The 20472-nt window shown below is 38.0% G+C and overlaps 1 protein-coding gene across 1 annotated transcript in view; it reads left to right on the top strand.

Annotated features, from left to right (window-relative positions):
* The window catches only part of atosa (atos homolog A), a 47237-nt gene extending 27306 nt beyond the window's left edge, over nucleotides 1–19931 (top strand). The window contains exons 2-12 of the mRNA XM_067389828.1: nucleotides 8728–8912; nucleotides 9252–9454; nucleotides 9551–9676; nucleotides 10484–12071; nucleotides 12238–12360; nucleotides 13703–13791; nucleotides 13975–14071; nucleotides 15618–15776; nucleotides 16024–16092; nucleotides 16697–16896; nucleotides 19123–19931. Of these exons, the coding sequence (XP_067245929.1) occupies nucleotides 8728–8912; nucleotides 9252–9454; nucleotides 9551–9676; nucleotides 10484–12071; nucleotides 12238–12360; nucleotides 13703–13791; nucleotides 13975–14071; nucleotides 15618–15776; nucleotides 16024–16092; nucleotides 16697–16896; nucleotides 19123–19276 (2993 nt within the window). The 3' untranslated portion in view covers nucleotides 19277–19931. The remainder of the gene's footprint in view (nucleotides 1–8727; nucleotides 8913–9251; nucleotides 9455–9550; nucleotides 9677–10483; nucleotides 12072–12237; nucleotides 12361–13702; nucleotides 13792–13974; nucleotides 14072–15617; nucleotides 15777–16023; nucleotides 16093–16696; nucleotides 16897–19122) is intronic.
* Nucleotides 19932–20472: the final 541 nt, after the last annotated feature.

Here is a 20472-nt window from a genome sequence, read left to right as displayed (position 1 = left end):
AATACATCCTATCATGTTTGAAAATAATATACCATTTATTGCAAACCTAACCGATAGTGTTAACAAAAGCCAACATGAGATAAAACACATTTTCTGAAGCAACCATACCATTTTTTTGAGTTGAGCGTTTTTATTGTGACTTGTTTCACAGGACTTGTACCAGGGTTGCCAGGTTTTCACAACAAAACCCGTCAAATTGCTATTCAAAACTAGCCTAAAATGTTTTCCCCAGTAAAATTTGAATTCCAGTGGCTAAATATCATGATATTTGGGGTCGCTTCAACCCGCAGACATAAAAAAGGGTTGCCAAATTTTCACAACAAAAACAGGCCAATTGCTACTCAAAACTAGCCCAATAGCGTTTTAGGGGGGAGTCTTCCTGGTAAATATCTCATTCTGAGGGGTAAAAGGGGTTTCCCTTGTAAAATTCTCATTTCAGGGGCTAAATATCATGTTATTTCGGGTCGCTTCAACCCACGGACATGAAAAACAACCCACGGCAACAGTCTTAAAGTAGCCCAATTCTGCATGAAAACCAGGGACTTGACAACACGGGGTGAGCTCCCGTGTAAGTTTACTACATCACAAAAGACATACATTTGGAGCCGTTTATGTGATGCAAGTTTTTTTTTTTAATCCTGCACCATGGTAAAAGTGTTTTGAGGTCATGAAAATAAATGTTTATTAATCGATAAGCTGTAATCACATTTTTTGGGAAAAGAAATAAAAGTTGTTGTTTAACTGCCACTAGTGTTTATTTCAGTTGGAAAATGGTCATAACTAAATTATGAATTTGTTTAATGCAAAAAAAGTCTAAAAAGTAGCAGCATGACTTTACACCTTACACAACATTCCTGTGTTTGCTGATGTCAAACTTGGATAAGAATACTGTGTCTCTAGTTGGATTTGTATATAGAGTAGGAACATGTTGTCTTGTGCTCATCTGGTGGGTGGGGGTGGGGGTGTGTGTGTGGCTCAGGTATTCCCTATGGCAATGGCAGAAATCTTTGACCTTGTAGGGGCATTTTTTGGTTACCATTAGAAAAAAAAACAGTTTTCTGTGATTGGTAGTTTTAGGGGTAGCTTTAGGATTAGGAACTATACAGTTTGTACAGCATAAAAATCATTATGTTTATGGAAAGTCCCCATAAAACATGGAAACACAATGTGTGTGTGTGTGTGTGTGTGTGTGTGTGTGTGTGAGTGTCCAGTTGCATTTTCTTCTATTTGCACGTGTACACATACTCTAATAATGCTAGCCTAGCACTCAAGCGCCTGAAATAGCTCTATATTATATAAGAAACACTGGTGTGTTCTGTCCTGTCCTGTCCTAGATCCAACAATCGCGTACAGTAAACATAATTCTGATCACTCAAAATCTGTGGCATGTGGAGGGTAAAAATATGCTAGAATGCAGCAAGCACATGTGAGAACATCTCCAGGTGACAAATGTGTGTGTGATGATAGGAACGGTCTAAAACGGACTGGATCACTGAATTATTGACCTATACTCTGAAAGGGAGAAATAATCTTTTTAGGTAAATTATAAACTTTGCGATGCTACTCATGAACAAATATTGCCTAGTAAACAGAGTAAAAATCACTACTGATTGACATGCTTCATGCCCAAGTCAAGTTTTTTTTTTGTTTGTCTGTTGTTTTTATGTCGTAATATTTTTTTTTTGCTTCATGTTGTACTGTTTTGTTTTGTTTTGTTTGGTGTTTTGTTTTTTGTTTTGTTTTATTTTGTTTTTGTTTTGTTTTTTTGTTTTGTTTTGTTTTTGTTTTTGTTTTGTAGCCACATTAGTTTGGCTGATGTTAGACTGTTTTTTTTTTTTTTTTGGTTGTTTTTTTTGTTTTTTTATGTGAGAGAGTAAGTTCAGGCAGTTCATAACATGGAAGAAATGTATGGGGTGCTGGTAATTTATTCTTCCTTTGTGTTGTTTTTTTCTGCCTCTCGTTTGCTCCTCCTCCCTGTCTGTTCTGTCACTCCTCCCCTGCTGAAACTTTACCTTTAACCTACATGAGGCAAATATTCTTTCTCAGTCTTTCTCTCCCCCTTTTTACTCCTCCCTTTCAGCTGGCAGCTTGAACCCCACTCTTTTTCACTCTGTTGTCTGCGGTTTCTCCATGTACAGTTAGCACGTGGGAGGAGTTCCCTGTAAGAATGTGTGTGTACACAGTCATATGGAAATGAATACTGCAACAACAGGCTTGACAAATACACCTCCCACTAAACAACTCAAGAAGCCTTGAGACTCTTCAGGCTCTTATAAGTTTGTGTTTATGAAATACAGACGAGGTTATATGTAAACATGGCAGGAATAAACAGGAACAAACATCATTATCTGCTGTCATGGCATTTCCACCGTAGACTCTGTGCAGAGATCTGGCTCTTTGTTTCACAAAGTCACGCGAGATTGACTATCAGCTGTTCGCTTGGGTTGACACTAGCCCTGCACGTGGCTTTTCTCCACCCTCTGTGCTGCTTCCTGTGATTGGCAGGAGCTTAGAACGTGCTGATTGGGCAGAAGTGTTCTGGGCCTTGCCTACTGACTCAAAGAGCTGTGTTTGTGCTGGAAATGTAGAACACCAAGAGAAGGATGATGTCATAATGGAACTTAATGAAGGAAAAATACAATGTCCCTTTCCTTGCTAGAGCTCCAGATCTAAGAACCTTGTTTTGTTTTTCATTTCATACACATTTAAATTAGTATTTTAAATGGGATAAGTATTTTAATGGAGAAAAAGAGAAGTTCTATTGTATTTCTATGATTTAATTTCTGACCAAAACAAGATTTAGAAAGCTAAGTTGTACAGTCAACATTCACTATTAAAACTTGTCAGAGCACTGCCCACAATTCTGTTGCACTTAAAGGGTTAGTTCACCTCAAATGAAAATTCTGTCATTAATTACTCACCCTCATGTCGTTCAACACCCATAAGACTTTCATTCTTCTTCGGAACACAAATTAAGATATTTTTGATGACACAATACTGTCAGGTTTTTTTCCATAGACTGCCTTTGCAACTACCACTTTGATGCTTCAAAAACTTCATAAAGAGATCAGAAAACTAATCCATATGAATCAAGTGGTTTAGTCCGAAGAGGATTGATGATGAACAGATTTAATTTAGGCTTTTACTCTCATGTAAACATTGATCAGCAAATAAAAGCAGAAGCTCAACCAAACCTACTACACGCGTGAGAATAAACCACTTAAGGAAGCTCAAACGTGCTGCGTAATACATGAGAATGAACCTCATTGGTTACACAGCACGTTTGAACTTCTGGAAGAGGTTTGATCTTGCGCCCGTAGTAGGTTTAGTTCCGAAGAAGAACGAAAGTCTTACCGGTGTGGAACAACATGAAGGTGAGTAATAAACGAAAGAATTTTCATTTTGGGGTGAACTAACCCTTTAAAGGGATAGTTCACCAAAAAATGAAAATTTGATGTTTATCTGCTTACCCCCAGCGCATCCAAGATGTAGGTGACATTTTTTCTTCAGTCGATCACAAATTATGATTTTTAACTGCAACCGCTGCCGTCTGTCATTCAAATAATGGCGGTTGATGGGAACTTCATCTATAAGAGTGAATAAACCTTGCTTAGACAAATCCAAATGAAACCTTGTGGCTCGTGACGACACATTAATGTCCTAAGACACGAAACGATCGGTTTGTGCGAGAAACCGAAAAGTATTTATATCATTTTTTACCTCTAATACACCACTATGTCCAACTCCGTTCAGGACTCCTTTAGTGATGTCTGATCGCGCTCTGTCAACGGCAGTGATGTCTGACACTCATTGAAGTATATGCGCGAGACATCACTGCCGTTGACAGAGCGCGATCAGACATCACTAAAGGATTCCTGAATGCAGTTGGACATAGTGGTGTATTAGAGGTAAAAAATTATATAAATACTGTTCGGTTTCTCGCACAAACCGATCGTTTCGTGTCTTAGGACATCAATGTGTCGTCACGAGCCGCAAGGTTTCATTTGGATTTGTCTAAGTAAGGTTTATTCACTCTTATAGATGAAGTTCCCATCAACCGCCATTATTTGAATGACAGAGGGCAGCGGTTGCAGTTAAAAATCATAATTTGTGATCGACTGAAGAAAAAATGTCACCTACATCTTGGATGCACTGGGGGTAAGCCTATTTTTGGGTGAACTATCCCTTTAAAGACATTTTTATGGTCCATACCAAATAAAACTTGGAAATTTGGGTTCAAAGAAATCCAGAATTTGTGCTAAATGTGACATTTTAATGGTGTTCATGCACTCATCTCATAATAAAGAAAACATCAGGGACACCAAGGACGATAACTATAAAAAGGATAAAGATATTGTTTTAAAAATCATTCTAATTTTAAAAGAATACCAGAATCCACAAAACAACTTTAATGATAACGGCGCAGAGAAACAATATTGTTGCAATCACTTTTTTTTTTTTTTTTCCAGCTGATGAACAATAAAAACATTGACAGCCAATCAGAATCCAAAACACTTTAAAGAGCTTGAGCATTTAAAGTCTAGGAGTGTGAAAATGTAAAGTCGGATGTTCATACAATAACAGACCGACATTCATCTAATATTAATTAGAACGTTGTGCAAGTTTACTGCATCAATGGCACCACAAACTTCACATGCTTTTGAAAATCCAGTGTTTGGTTGATCCTGATGAGCTCTCATTGTCACAGCTGATGGGTTTCTTCTTCAATGAGATGTTTTGGTGTCATGTTAGCTTTGTTTCCAGTTGGACCGTTAAAGAACGCGAACTTCGAAACTCCTGAAGTGTGTCCTATTTTGTGTGTGTTATGCATCAGACGTTCACTCAACGTGATGTCTGAGGCTGAGACTATCTAGTTACATACCTTCAGCAAAAGAGCACTTGTTGTGTGGAACCTGTTGCCAGCAGAAGCTGACTATGGTTTTACTTTGGGTTGTATGTTTGTGCCATGGAGCACTCATCCCATCTCCAAGACAACACATCACTGCTGGCTCTACAGTCACTCACCAAGCGTGACTGTACCCGCACAACATAGGCATAGATTAGGGCAGAGTTGTTGTGCAATGATGCCACTTATCTCTGAAAGCCTCATTAGTTTAGCAGGCCTATGTCATGTTCCAACAGACTTTGCTTTTCACAGCACTCTAAACAAATTGACATTGATTGTCCATAGCAGATTTGAAATATTGTCTATACTTTAGGAATAGTCCCCCCCCCCCCCCCAAAAAAAAAAAAAAACAATTATATAAATGAATCCTTTTTAATTTGTGCTAATTTTGCACTGATAAGGGACACCATGAACTACGAAAACATATTTTACTACATAAACAGTTTATACATAGAAAAAACTCACATTTTCGAATTATTAAAATATCCACCGTTAGCAGCTATCTGACCTAAACTGGGTTCTAACTGGTTCATTGTATTCTAAACTTAATTGGCAATCAATTGTTGAAGCTACTAAGGTGTGCTGATCCAAAAATCTTTTACAATCCTGGGCCAAGTTTAAACCAGTAACCAGGCATCACAGCTGGCAAAGGGGCATGCCTGACTTAGACATGTATATATTGCCATTATTATGTAATCAAAATGAAAATTATTATTGCTGGTCTTCAATGATAATGTCAAGTTACTTTAATGTATTTGCACCAAAAAATGATAAGGATTTATGCTGATATCGTCCAATACCACACTTTATAAAATAAATAAATAAAAAACAGGCAGCTGTGGTTGCCAGAAATTTACCTTAAAAATATGGTAGCAAAATGTTAGGTTTTACAGAATTCAAATAAATTTACAGTAACAAAAAAAAAAAAAAAATGCATTAATTGATATAGGACTAATGTTAATGTAACAACTTATACTAGTAATATCTGTTTTGTACCTTTGTAATACACTGACAACCACCAAAAACAGGTGGTGATAAGAAATTCACATGGTGAGACAAAACTATGACACTGACATCTGTATTTTAAGATATGTCAGTGCAAGTTGCTTTCAGTTAAAGGGTTAGTTCACCCAAAAATGAAAATTCAGTCATTAATTACTCCATCCGCATATCATTTAGTATTGGTAACTTTCACTGTAACTTTCAAATTTAAGTAAGTTAAAATTTGTTGTGTCAAAACGCATTTGAAATTAAATATGAGAAGATTTTCGTTCAATTCCTGACTTGAATATAGGTCGGTTTTTCAAACAAAACTTTCTATGTTTTCAGAAGACCTAAAATATAATGCTTAAGTCATATGGACTTTTGTGTATCTTTCAGTAAACTGTGCTTTTTATTTCAAAATCATGAACAAACAGTAGTACAAAAATCAATAAAAACACCTTTTTTTCGGGGTGGTGTGTGTGAGGGGGGGGGGTTATATTAAGAGAGTATATTAATTCCACACAAGTGGCTCATAGAACAGTTCTGTACAGTATGTTGTTGTCTAGAACAGCCATTCTGTGTCTTCGCCCATTGGTTTTCCAGGATCGTGTTTGGTTTGCATAGTATTATTTTTACCACAAGGCAAGCATAGTGTGTGTATTCACTTTGTGAACACCACCTGACATGTTCTGGCTAAAATTATCGCCAGTATGGAGCTGGAAAAAAGGTTCATTCATGCATGCTCAACCACCCTAAGAGCCCTGTTGTAAAACGTTTTTTCCAAGCCATTGACAGATTGGTGTAACGAAAGGATTTCTGAAATAGACTTGAATGCATCAGGATTGTTTTGACACAACCCTTCCAAGAACTAAGAGCATCAATAGGCTCTTTTTCTTCAAAACTATGTTGCGTGTACTCCACCCAATGGATCATTCTGTGCCTTTTCAACCTCAAAGATCAGAACTTTTAACACTGCATTATGAGAAGGTTATAAAACTCTAGATTTCATCATAGTTTAGTTTGATAGTTTGAGAAATAATACTCAAATGTGGCATAACAGGGTGGAAAAATCACCAACATTTCTTCAAAAATACATTTAAAGAAAATATTTAGTACATACATACTTGAAAATGAATGACTGATATTTAAAACATTGTAATAATAAACATTTCCCTCTAAAATAATGGAAATTTAAAGGCTAAATTAACTGTATTCTGTGACATTGTGAAATTTGTGTTTACTGTTCAGTGAATAACACTGAATGAGCTGTAGTAGATGGGTTATGGAATTTATCAACTCGTATATGAAATGAGATGCATTATAATGGAATGTGGTTTTTGTATATACATTTGTATATAATTGTATATACTGTCTGCTTTCAAAGAACTGCATTGGAATAGTGTGTTTTCCCATCTGTTACACTTTTTTGATCCTAACATGGTGGAACCAACAGCGTGGAATTTTAAAAACTAAAACTCTGTTTGTTCAGCAAAAGAAAAGTGATTAATGAATAATTTCTTTGGAATACTGTTTTGGTTCACAAACTTTATTTGACTATGAAAACCCACACCTTTAGATGATAAAAGACAGAGAAAGAGTGAGAGACAGATAAGGCTATGCAGTCCAGGATGGCATATTCTCTGTTGGTCCTGTTGTCCTGGGAGTCTGACGCTGCCGGAACAATAGGCCCATTGGCCGTCTGTAACGGACCTCAACTGCCATGTAGATGCCTTTTGTTTGCTGCTCAAAGCTGTGGGTTAACCTACTCTGCTCTTGTGAATTTCACTTCAATCTGCTTCTCAACAAACATGGAATAATTCTGTGTTGAACTTTAGTTGTCATCGTGGGCCTGTTACATTTGCGCACTACCAAATTATGAGGATTCACCTGCAGTACAGGTTTTAATTGGAATGATTATGACAGCAAATGTTTGACCTATTATGAGACCAATTGAGTTGAATTTTAATTGTCAGCTTTGCATTTTTTTGTACACATTCTGTATACACAACACATGTAATTCAACAGGTTCATCAGGTTGTGGTCAAATCCAGCTTTGTTTTGGAATTTCTGACTCAGAATATGGAGTGTCGCATTGAACACGTGTTTCTACATTCCATGTAAATATAGACAGCTGCTTTCTTATTAAGCCGTTTATCAGGAATGTTTTGCTGCTGGAGTATGCATGTTTGTTTAGACCAGTGTTCACAGCTGAGAGAAGATTGCTTTGCTATGGATAAACAGTGTTATCTTCTCTGGAGCTGTGTAACTATCTATGTGTGTCTGGTGTTATGAAAACAGAATTTAAAGATACTCCTAATGTATCAGTTAGCATTTTTAGTCCATATCTATTGGCTTTGAGGCTTTTCTTTATGCTAGTGCACTCCTAAAACTTGACAAAATAAACTTTATAGCAGATATATCATCTTGTTCACTGGGGCATTTTTATCCAATAAAATGCTGTGAAGAGTGAGTAGGTCCCTCCATCATCTGACACTGACTAGAATTAGCAAGTCATAAGTAAATGGTTTTGGCGCTCTGAGGTGAACTCCTGACAAACCGCACAGTATTTCCCACCCTAAGGAAAGAAAAGGCATTTCATGGAGACAAATTGTCTGACAAATTGAAAGGTGTCTTCTAAGAAACAGAAAAAGCTATTGAAACCTACTGTACAATCTGATAATCCAGATGTGAGAGTGTGTTACTCTGAGAGGATATATGCCACAAATTATCTGAGTAATCTTGCTCTTTTTTTTTTTTTTTTTTTTTTTTTAGGTTTTTTTATTATTAAATGGCAACATGTCAGTAATTCGATCCATGTTTCATCTCTATCTTTTTAGAAGCAGCGGAGGAGTTCTTTGAGTATGATGCTGAGGAGTTCCTGGTGTTCCTGACACTCCTGATCACAGAAGGACGGACTCCAGAATGTTCCGTAAAGGGGCGGACCGAGGGTGTTCACTGCCCACCTGCCCAGTCTGCTTTGCCTGTCCTCACCAAACATGAATGCAGTGACAAAATACCACAGGTGGGTTACACCTTTTTTATCCACCCGTGGTGGGGCATGCAGTTGAGATGATAAGATGCATCCAATTATTATGCCCTTATGTTGTCATCAGTATAACAGCTGTACATCTCTGAGAATACAACTTTTTCAACTCTTGGTCTTTATTAACAGGGACAGACAAACAATCATGTTTGGAAACCTGATTGAAAACTGTCAGAATGTTTGCAATTCCATTTTTTTTTTCCACTAGTGACAAGGAAATTGCACGTCAGCTTTAGGTTCTTGTGCATACTGTTTAGGTTATTTTGCATCATGTGCAATGTAGTAAAGAAAGAAAAAAATATTTTTTCCCTAATACAGTGTCGTCAAGCAAGGAGAACAAGGTCAGAGGTCATGTTACTATGGCGCAATCACATCCCCATCATGATCGAGGTGATGCTGCTTCCTGACTGTTGCTATAGCGATGAAGGCCCGACCACAGACTGCACAGACCTAAATGACCCAGCAATAAAGCAAGATGCGCTCTTACTAGAGAGATGGACTTTACAGCCAGTGCCCAGACAGTAAGACATATACTCGTCACTTACAGTACTTCTAATATATATTCTTTCACACAGGTCTAGGGAAATATAATAAAGTGGTTTTGGTATTTGTTGCAGAAGTGGAGATCGATTTATTGAGGAGAAAACCTTGCTGTTGGCCGTGCGTTCCTACGTGTTTTTCTCGCAGCTGAGCGCATGGCTCAGTGCCTCTCACGGACTTGTACCTAGAAACATCCTTTACAGGTAACATAATTTACACATAAAAAATTCTTTCAAGAGTAGGAAAGAATGATGACATTTTCCTGGTATGGACTTAGATTGGATTAGTTCACTTTAAAATGAAAATTAACCTAAGCTTTACTCACCCTCAAGCCATCCTAGGTGTATATGACTTTCTTTTTTCAGATGAACACAATCAGAGTTATATTAATAAATATACTGACGCATCCAAGCTTAATAATGGCAGTGAACGGGAAACAACAAGTATGAAGCTGAAGAAAGTGAATCCCTCCTTTATGATCGTACTCCACACGGCTGCGGGGGGTTAATAAAGTCCTTCTGAAGCGAAGTGAGAAAAATATCCATATTTAACAAGTTATAAAGTAAAATATCTAGCTTCCGCCAGACCGCCTTCCATATTCAACTTACAAAAAAAGCATAACTGACGACGGCGGTCTGGTGGAAGCTTGATATTTTACTTTATAACTTGTTAAATATGGATATTTTTCTTACACAAACGCATCACTTCGCTTCAGAAGGACTTTATTAATATTATTGGTATTGAATAAAATATAAATTTTTGTTTAAAATCAGTATTTCTCTAGGATTCTCAGTAGGTTTTGGAACACAGCCTATGTGTATGTTTGTGATTCCATGAGGCTTGTTCATGAAACATAAGGAGAAAAATAATACTGTGTAAATGGTTCATAAAACCATCCAAAAGATTTTACATGTTTTGGTCAGGTGAAACAGGAAGTCAGGACAGTCAAGAGAGAAAGGAAGAAAGACCTTACATTGTTTTTTGACAATCCCATTTGCTATATTTTGCAGAATAAGTGCAGCTGATGAAGAACTGATATGGAACTTCTCACAAACGCCCTCTGAACATGCCTTCCCTGTCCCAAACGTGTCCCATAGCGTCGCTCTCAAAGTGCGGGTTCAGTCTTTGCCCCGCCAGCCCAAATACCCTGTACTCAAATGTAGCATCCACTCAGGTCTAGCTTTTTTGGGCAAGAGAGGCCTGGAGCGTGGCGAGGGTGGTAACCATGCTGGAGAGAACCACGGTTCCCTCCGTTTGCCAGGATCTCCACTCTTCTCCAGACCACTACACCCTTCTCCTACTCCTCACAGCCCTCTTAACACCCGTAAATGCCCCTCTCGCCCTGAGTCCCCTCTCCCACCAGGCAAAGCAGTCAAGTGGCTATATTCTCGGCTGAATGGCAGTGTGGACACCCCCCCTATGGAGGCATATAGCTTGTGTACTAATGGGGCAGAGAGCCCAAAGACCTCAAGCATGGAGTCACCAATTCGTGGTTTTAAATCACTCTCCATCACCGACCCTTTAGTTACCCGCAGTCCGAGCCCCAGGTCCATCTCAGGTGAAACCAACCCCCTCATTGGTTCCTTGCTTCAGGAGAGACAGGAAGTCATCGCTCGCATTGCTCAGCGACTGAATTTCTGCGATCCTACAGCTCCCCATCTCCCTGATGCTCTCTTCACTTCTCAAGAACCTCCAGGACACAAAACAACCTGGAACTCATCACAGGATAAGGAGCGCTTGAAGAAATCCAAAGAACCCCTCTTCCCAGTCCCCCAGCCTCAAAACCACAATGGAACCAGTCCAGAAATCCCCGAGAGGAGCCGGTCTTCTCTCTTTGACACCCCCATGAGCCCTAGAAGCAGAAAACGGCTGGATGGAGTTGACCGTGAATCAAAAACTTCCCCAAAACTCTCAACATGTAGGCGCCTGGTACTCAGTGATCAGTCCACTGAGGGTTCGCTGATTGCAGATGCTGTTCAGGACATTTCGAGGTTGATTCAGGAGCGCCTGCAACATTCCTACAGTCTCCTGAATGGCACCTATAAAGTGAAGACCTCTCACAACGAACAGGTTGGCGCAAACCACGGAGCCCAGACAAATGGCTTTATATCACCACCAAGCCATAAGAAGTTTTCAAGTGCACCCAATGGTGCGGCAAGCACAGATCCTCGTATGTCTCAAGCAACAAAATGTTACAGATCTCCTGAATCTAGTCGCAGTAAGCGAGACTGTTCCCCTAGTCCACTAGAGGTGGCCAGCTCAAAACTTGAAGACCACAGCGTCACAAAATCACAGCCTTTAACGGCAAATAATCACCAACAGTATGCCAGTAGAGAGTCCTGGACCTCCTTGAAAAACAACTCTAGCCATGCAAGCTCTCCTCAGGAGAATGGACTGACCCAGACTGGATACCTCCAGCCCTCCAAGACCCAAGAGACAATCCATGAGAAAGAAGCAGAAAAGCATGTCCGGGATGGGTTCACTCGTCCTGAGAAGGATGAGAACCAGGAGCCCTGGGCGTCCCCCTCTAGCACACCAGCCAACCTTACCTTCAACACCTCTAGTCCTGCCCATTCCCCTGCCCAGAGCAATTATACAGTGAGTTGATTGTCTCTCCTACCTTACGATTTTTAAGTTCAAGAGTGTGTTTTGTTTTAAAACCTTTTAAAAAAAGTATTCCTTTGAAACCAAGTCTATCAGAGCACTTACATTGCCTATCTAATGTCCTCTGCTGAATTTCTCCTCCTTGTCTTTTTAATATCAGAGACATCCTCCCTCCCCTCTGAAGCCATGCAGTAACTGGAAGAAACAGAATCGCCACTCCATAGACGGAACTGCAACAAAAGCCTTTCACCCCTGCACAGGCCTACCTCTCCTCTCCAGCCCTGTAAGAGCGCAGATCCCTCTGTTTCCCTCCAATATATAGATTATAGCACAGCATCATATTGAAAGGGCCCCAAACCCTTTGTGCCTGTGACTCATCTAGCCTCACATCTGAATCACTTCTTGTTTGTCTCAGTGCTGTCCACAGAGTTCCTGTGCTTCCTAGATGACTCGCTAAAGAAGTCTCATGGGCCAGAATAGACCTATAATAATAACTTCCTCCCTGTAACTCAAGTTTTTAATAATACTTTCCATTAATACTCTTTGCAAATTAAGCCATGTGTGTTTTCAAATCATACTGATGTCAGTTTTGCTCTGTGGACTGAGTTCTGATTTGTGCCATATGACTCAAGTGCTTTCACTGTGTGTGGGAGTTTGGTGCTGTTACTCCAGATGAGTGGTGCTCTTGTTCTCTCAGATGAGATCCACTCAGATGTAATTCTCATACTTTCTATTGGTTTTCATTAAATGTTACAAACAACTGAACTGTTTTGTTCAGCATTTTTTCAAAGACAGGAACAGACTAAAAAAAGATCAGAAGCATGCCTATAAAAAAGTACTATGTTTTCCTCTTTTTGACATACCATGATGACTATGATTTTGTCATCCTTTTTGGTCCTGAAATAACATTCCTATCAACCAGTCAGATTAGGTTAGGTTTGATCTGTGATTGATGCATGAACAACCTTTTCATCAACCAATAATTTCCCATGGATTTAATGGGTAGTTGATGATTAGGGTAGGCAAAAATTAACACATGGCAATAACCAAACAGAGTAAAGACTGAATAGTGAGATACAATAATTGGACCTTCACTGGTGGGACCATATTTCCCCGATACTAGTGTCCCTCCACTGGCTTTCCGTTAATTCCAGGGTTAATTTTTTAAAATTCTCTTGTTTGTATATAAGGCTCCAAACTTTGGAATAGTCTCCCCATTTCATGTGAGGTTTGCTTTTTCATTTGGCATTTTTAAATGTACTCTTAAATCATATTGTACAGCACTTTGGATCAGATTAGATTGTGTTTAAATGTGCTTTATAAGTAAATGTTTTTGTTGATGATGATATACCATGGTTTTATCATATGATACTATATCACAGCACACAAAATATTTTCTGATTTGCAAAAGCTTTAAGCACTTGTTTGTATTAAATATCCAAAACAAATTACAAATCTAAAAATCTAGACAGTAAATGAACATATGTACAAGTGTAAATTGGGTACATTGTTTTGTACAGTTAGAAAATAGATATTTATATAATGTACATTTTGCAAGTGGTCACAACCTTGCAAAACAAAGATGTAAATGTGTTCATCTGCTTCCTCCTTTTTTTCCCCCTCAGGTTCCTCAAAGAAAAAGCCAGACAGGATATTTTGATTTAGACACATCGCTGATTCATTGCAGAGGTGTGCCATGGGCAACCAATAAGAGGTATGACTTTTTTCCTCACTTTATTTCCTGCTGTAGTGCCATTGTTCCAAATTTCACTGACATTTCCTTTACTGAGACTTTTCTACATACACTGCCATCTGCTGTGCACACATACACTAGAGTTATCCCTAAAGCTACAGACTACCCAAAATGGCTGACTGAATTTTGTGTTTGTGTTTGCAGGGTTTTGAAAAGATCACAAGACTGTGATGAGTCTCAGCAGCAGATCCTCAGTGCTAGCGCTCCACCCGCCAGCCTCAGCCTTTTAGGAAACTTTGAGGTAGATGGACAAATTATTTCACACACAGACACACACACACACACGTTGTTACATGTGGTTTACAGAGACTCTCCCTAGTCGTAATGGTTTTTATACTCTACTAACTGTATATTCTATTCCCCTACACTAACCCTACTCCCAAACCTACCCATCACAGAAAACTTTATTCATTTTTTTTTAATAATAATAAAAAAAAAACAGTTAAAGGTGCCCTAGAACGTCTTTTTAAAAGACATAATAGAAGTCTAAGGTGTCCCCTGAATGTGTCTGTGAAGTTTCAGCTCAAAATACCCCATAGATTTTTTTTTTTTTTTTAATAAATTTTTTTAACTGCCTATTTTGGGGCATCATCAAATATGAGCCGATTCAGGGCTGCGGCCCCTTTAAATGCTCACGCTCCCCGCCCACGGAGCTCGCGCTTGCCTTAAACAGTGCATGTACAAAGTTCACACAGTTAATATAACCCTCAAAATGGATTTTTACAAAGTGTTCGTCATGCAACGTGTCTAATCGCGTAAGTATTTATTTGGATGTTTACATTTGATTCTGAACGAGTTTGATAGTGCTCCATGGCTAAAGCTAACATTACACACTGTTGGAGAGATTTATAAATAATGAAGATGTGTTTATGCATTATACAGACTGCAAGTGTTTAAAAAATGAAAATAGCGATGGCTCTTGTCTCCGTGAATACAGTAAGAAACGATGGTAACTTTAACCACATTTAACAGTACATTAGCAACATGCTAACGAAACATTTAGAAAGACAATTTACAAATATCACTAAAAATATCATGATATCATGTCAGTTATTACCGCTCCATTTGCCATTTTTTGCTATTGTTCTTGCTTGCTTACCTAGTCTGATGATTCAGCTGTGCACATCCAGACGTTAATACTGGCTGCCCTTGTGTAATGCCTCGATCATGGGTTGGCATATGTAAATATTGGGGGCGTACACCCCTACTGTTACGTAACAGTCGGTGTTATGTTGAGATTCGCCTGTTCTTCTGAGGTCTTTTAAATGAGATTTATATAAGAAGGAGGAAACAATGGAGTTTGAGACTCACTGTATGTCATGTCCATGTACTGAACTCTTGTTATTCAGCTATGCCGAGTTAAATTCAATTTTCAATTCGATGGCACCTTTAAAGCCATTTGGTTTACAAGGACACAGGAAGTGTCCTCATATGTTGTAACACCCATGCCATTATATTCATTTGTGTCCTCGAAATCCACATATGCCAGAACACACACATACACACACACACACACACACACACACACACACACACACACACAAACATATAGTTACTTATCTAAAAGGGGACATTGCATAGACTTCTGTTGTTTTTATATACAGCTAGTTAAAAAATACTGTTGCCTAACCCACACTATAACCCTAACAGAAATCTTCCAGCATTTTTATAATTTAATTAACTTATTTGGTTTATTTTTATACCTTTTTTTTCCAAATGAGCACATACCCAGATGACAGATGTTTCTTTGTGTGTGTTGATGTGTATATCTTTGTGTTTTTGTGTAGGAGTGTGTTCTGAATTACCGCTTGGAGCCGTTGGGAACTGTTGAGGGTTTCACAGCAGAGGTGGGTGCCAGCGGAACCTTCTGCCCCAGTCACATGACCTTACCTGTGGACGTGTCATTCTACAGCGTCTCTGATGATAACGCACCTTCCCCCTACATGGTAATAACCCAAGCTGAGTTTCTTACATATTTTGTGTACTTGTTTTGAATATGTTAAAGTAAAATTTCTTAGGCAGTATTTTGAATGCTGCCCAAAATACCCCCTTTTTTTTTTTTTTTTTTTTGAGGTTTGTGTAGTTGTACAGAGAATTGTAATACAAACATCTGTTAAGGAGGCAATAATAATTTTTTAAATGATTTAAAAGGCTCATACTATTTATTGATTGAATTCTCTGGTTTCTCTCCAGGGTGTCATAAACTTGGAGTCCCTCGGTAAGAGGGGATATCGAGTACCTCCTTCAGGAACCATTCAAGTGGTAAGATTCATCAGATTATTTTAAATACATACATAATTATCTGCTTACACACTATGTGTCATGGTAATGACACACTTTTGCAAATGAGTAATAACTACTCACAAGTGTGTGTAATAACCATCAGACAGTACTCTGAGAACAAAGGAGAATGTCAACTATTAAAATTGTTTACAGATGTGCCCTCTACTGGTGAATGTGTAGGAATTACATTTACATGCAAACAGAACAATGGTAAAAAAAAAATAATAATAATAATAATAACTTACTAACCTTTCATATCTGGTGTAAATCTTAAAACAATAATTAAAGGAACAGACTTTACCATGGTAACTGATTTTAAGACACAAATGTTGTCGATACTTGTGCTTGGAAGATTTTCATTAGTCATGAACAAATTGCTCTGATTCACTGTTTTTATTTAATGATTTTGGACGATCGTGAAATACGTTTTTTTATTAGAGGTTTTGATGGTTTCTCTGCTCATGTGTTACTGATGAAATGCTCACTGACTGTTATTGTACTGGATTTGCATGCATGCTTTCTGCTTTGGATTCTGTAACTTTGATGCTCAGCGGATGTTTTGTCTTTTGTCTCCGTATGTCAGACCTTATTTAACCCCAATAAGACAGTGGTGAAGATGTTTGTGGTGATGTATGATCTGAGAGAAATGCCCGCCAGCCATCAGACATTCCTGCGGCAGAGAACCTTCTCAGTCCCAGTCAAACGCGAGTTCAATGGACATAACAACAAAAAGCCGTCCCCACTGGGGCAAGGACGAACCCTCCGCTACCTCGTCCATCTGAGGTCAGTACCATGGCGTCAAGCCGGTCACCCTGAGTCCTCACTTATTTTCATTCAGGCATACGGGGCTTAAATGTTCAGTGTTTACTGTAAAATGGTCATAGAGCTTTTGGTCTAGACCACACTTTCACAAAAGGTACCTTGTGGCCTGTGGCTTCCTATTCATGATGTATACTTATTTTCACTAGGAGCCCCCAGAAGTTGTATTATAATGAACATTCTGTCATTAATTACTCACCCTCATGTCGTTCCACACCCGTAAGTCCTTCGTTCATCTTCGGAACACAAATTAAGATATTGTTGATGAAATCCGGGAGGAATATGACTCGCCCATAGACAGCAATTTAACCACCACTTTCAAGGTCCAGAAAGGTGCTAAAGACAGTTAAAACAGTCGATGCGGCTGCACTGGTTCAACCTTAATTTTATGAAGCGATGAAAATACTTTTTGTGCACAAAAACAAACAAACAAAAAAACGACTTTATTCAACAAATATCTTCTCTTCTGTGTCATTCTCATACGCTGTTTACATCTAGCACTTCCAGGTTCTAAGTCAGAACGCCAAGTCATTATTGGCCGGCTCCTGCGTCAGTATCACACAAATGCTGCTCACGTGAACAGCCTCTGCTGATACTGAGCCTGCGTTCTGACGTAGAACCTGAAAGCGCTGAACGTAAACAGCATAACAATGTCTTTAGTACCTTTCTGGGCCTTGAAAATGGTGGTTAAAGTGCTGTCTATAGATGAGTCCTATACCTCTCGGATTTCATCAAAAATATCTTATTTTTTGTTCTTACAGGTCTTACAGGTGTGGAACGACATGAGAGTGAGTAGTTAATGAGAGAATTTTTAATTTTTGGGTGAACTAACCCTTTAAAGGTAACAAGTGCAATCACTTTTGGAAAAATATATAACTTACATTGATATTTATATAGAAATAATGATAATGTAACTATGAATGTAATTCATAGTTACATTATCATTATATGAATGTAATTATATGAATGTAATTCATAGTTGTTCTATATTAAAAATTAGCATTTTGGGTTTCAGATTTAGGCCCAGTGGGCCATGAACTTTTGTTGCATCACTCATGTAGATATTTCTCATGTGTTCAACCCATATAAAAAGAATAAGTGAGTAGAATTAGCATGAAATTAGTGAGGAAAAGGTCCCTGGAAATGACAGCCTAGGCATTGATTTATTTATTTAATTAAATGTATAATTAAAAATAATTATAATTATTAATAATTAAATTATTATTTAGATCACTGCTTCATAAATAGCATGAAATGCTTTTTTTCAGTGCTTATCAGTCCTTTTTGATTACTGGATAAGAATCTTTTAAAGATTTTTTAACGGAACGTCTATTCACACTAAGTGTAAATTGTTAGCAGAGGCTATTGACACTAACTTTTTACATTAACTCCGCCCCCCACTGTCTGGTTGGGCCAGACAAATTTATAAAAGAATCTTGCCAAATAACAGATTCAGTGGCATGGAGAGTAATGTGGGTGGTGGTAACTTTTGACGCAATTGACCCATTTCTCCCTTTTCCCATTACATATCAGATCAGAAAGTTTTAAATAAAAATGAAGAAAAGGTTCGAAAAGTGGAAAGAACGGGTATTTAATAGTAGAAATAAAGTTTTATTGTGTAGGGTCAGGAGTAGGTATGGGGAGGACTTTATTGTCCTAATAAGGCCGCATCCATTTCATGATTTTAATAAATATAATCATTTACACTCAATATGTTGTTATTATTGCATACTGTTGTATAATGTACTATAATACACTGAAGTGTATCTAAAAAATATTTATGTTTAAAAAATACAGCTATTTTCAATAGCTCAATAAATAGCATCTATCGCTATTTGCATTTGGCATTTAACACTATTTGGACTTAGTGCAAGATATTTAATTGTATGTCAGGCACCAACCTTTTTAATAAACACGTTCAAATAATGATACTTTTGCAGTTTAATGTTTTGTATAGTATCAATAATGTATCCCATCAAAATAGTTGCTCTTTTGAAGTAAGACTCCACCAAGGATTCAACATTCTGAGCCATCAAGCGCCCCCTTGAGGAAGACAAAGAAACTGTTAGCTTGCTGTATTTGCCACCTAGTGGTTTAAACAAAATATGTCTGATCAATTGTTGTATGCATGACACTAGTTACTCTTATTAACTGTTTGCTCTTTCTTTCTCTCATCCATTTGTCTCTCAGGTTCCAGAGCTCCAAATCTGGAAAGATCTACCTCCATCGGGACATCCGGCTCCTTTTTTCCCGTAAATCCATGGAAGTGGACAGTGGTGCTGCCTATGAGCTCAAGTCATTCACAGAGTCACCTGCCGACCCCCCTTTCTCTCCCAGATGCTAATTTAATCTAGTCTAGTCTATTCTGATCTTAATCCAGCATAGGGGCCTTACTATACTAAATCAAAATCTGTCATCTTCTAATACGGGAATTAAAAATAGAGAAGCCCACTAACGCACACTCACTTGCACAGAAGGACTGTTCGCATTAATGCCCCTTTCCTAAAAATACACACCAATGAATCGTCAGTGCTTTGGTTTAAAACAACAGATGGTTGGGAGTTCATTTAGGTTTATTACCAGATGTTTGGAATGGGGTGAGCAGAAATGAAGCAGAAAAAATAAATCCATGGACCATTTTTTTTTTTTTTTAACAAAAGTCAAGTAACTGAATTACTGCAAGGATGTTTGAAGAGCACTGTGTTTTTTCACCACAACTGGAAGAAAATGAGTTTTGTTCAATTACTTCTTTCTTTGTACTGTTACCAACCACTTTAATCGGAAGTGTTGCAATAGAAAAACAAATATCTTACTAGCTTAGTGTTTACATATTTACTTTTTTTTGTCATCAGTTATTTAATATTTAAATTGAACTTTCATTTACTGCACATGTGATGCCTGTTGTGCAAAACATTATGATGTAGTGCAAGATGTTTCAATCATACCATGTATTTTTGTCTTTCAAATTCAGATCTTAAATAAAAGAATTATATATTGTATCTATAAAATTACCTTTAAGCATGCATATGTTTGTGTTCTGTTTTAGACTACTTACAAATGCAAACACAAGTGTGTGTGCATGTGCGTGTGTGCGTGTATGATTTTCTATCCCAGTGGGGACCGAAGTTGAGGTCCTCATGAGGAAACAAGCTTATAAATCATACAGATTTTTTTTTTTTTTTTTTTTTTTAAATGTAAAAATGCAGAACGTTTTCTGTGATGGGTAGGGTTATTATAAGGGGATAGAATATACAGTTTGTCTATTATAAAAACCATTTTGTCTATGGAGAGTCCCCACAATGATAGTAAGGCAGACAGTGTGTGTGTTGTTCAGGCATTCCCTACATTCTGGGGTCAGATACCCCCACAAGGATAGTAATACCAAAAATGTTTGATCTTGTTTGGACATTTCTTGGCCCCAATGGGGAAACCAGCTTATACATCATACAGAATGGTGTTTTTGAAAATGTAAAAATGTAAATAGTTTTCTGATGGGTAGGTTTAGGGGATATTTGGGGAGAATAGCTTATACCCTGAGTC

The sequence above is a fragment of the Chanodichthys erythropterus genome, chromosome 7 (genome assembly GCF_024489055.1).
Source record: "Chanodichthys erythropterus isolate Z2021 chromosome 7, ASM2448905v1, whole genome shotgun sequence".
In the NCBI taxonomy this organism is placed as follows: domain Eukaryota; kingdom Metazoa; phylum Chordata; class Actinopteri; order Cypriniformes; family Xenocyprididae; genus Chanodichthys; species Chanodichthys erythropterus.
Note: the sequence above shows the minus strand (reverse complement) of the source record. Positions and strands in the feature narration are given on the sequence as shown.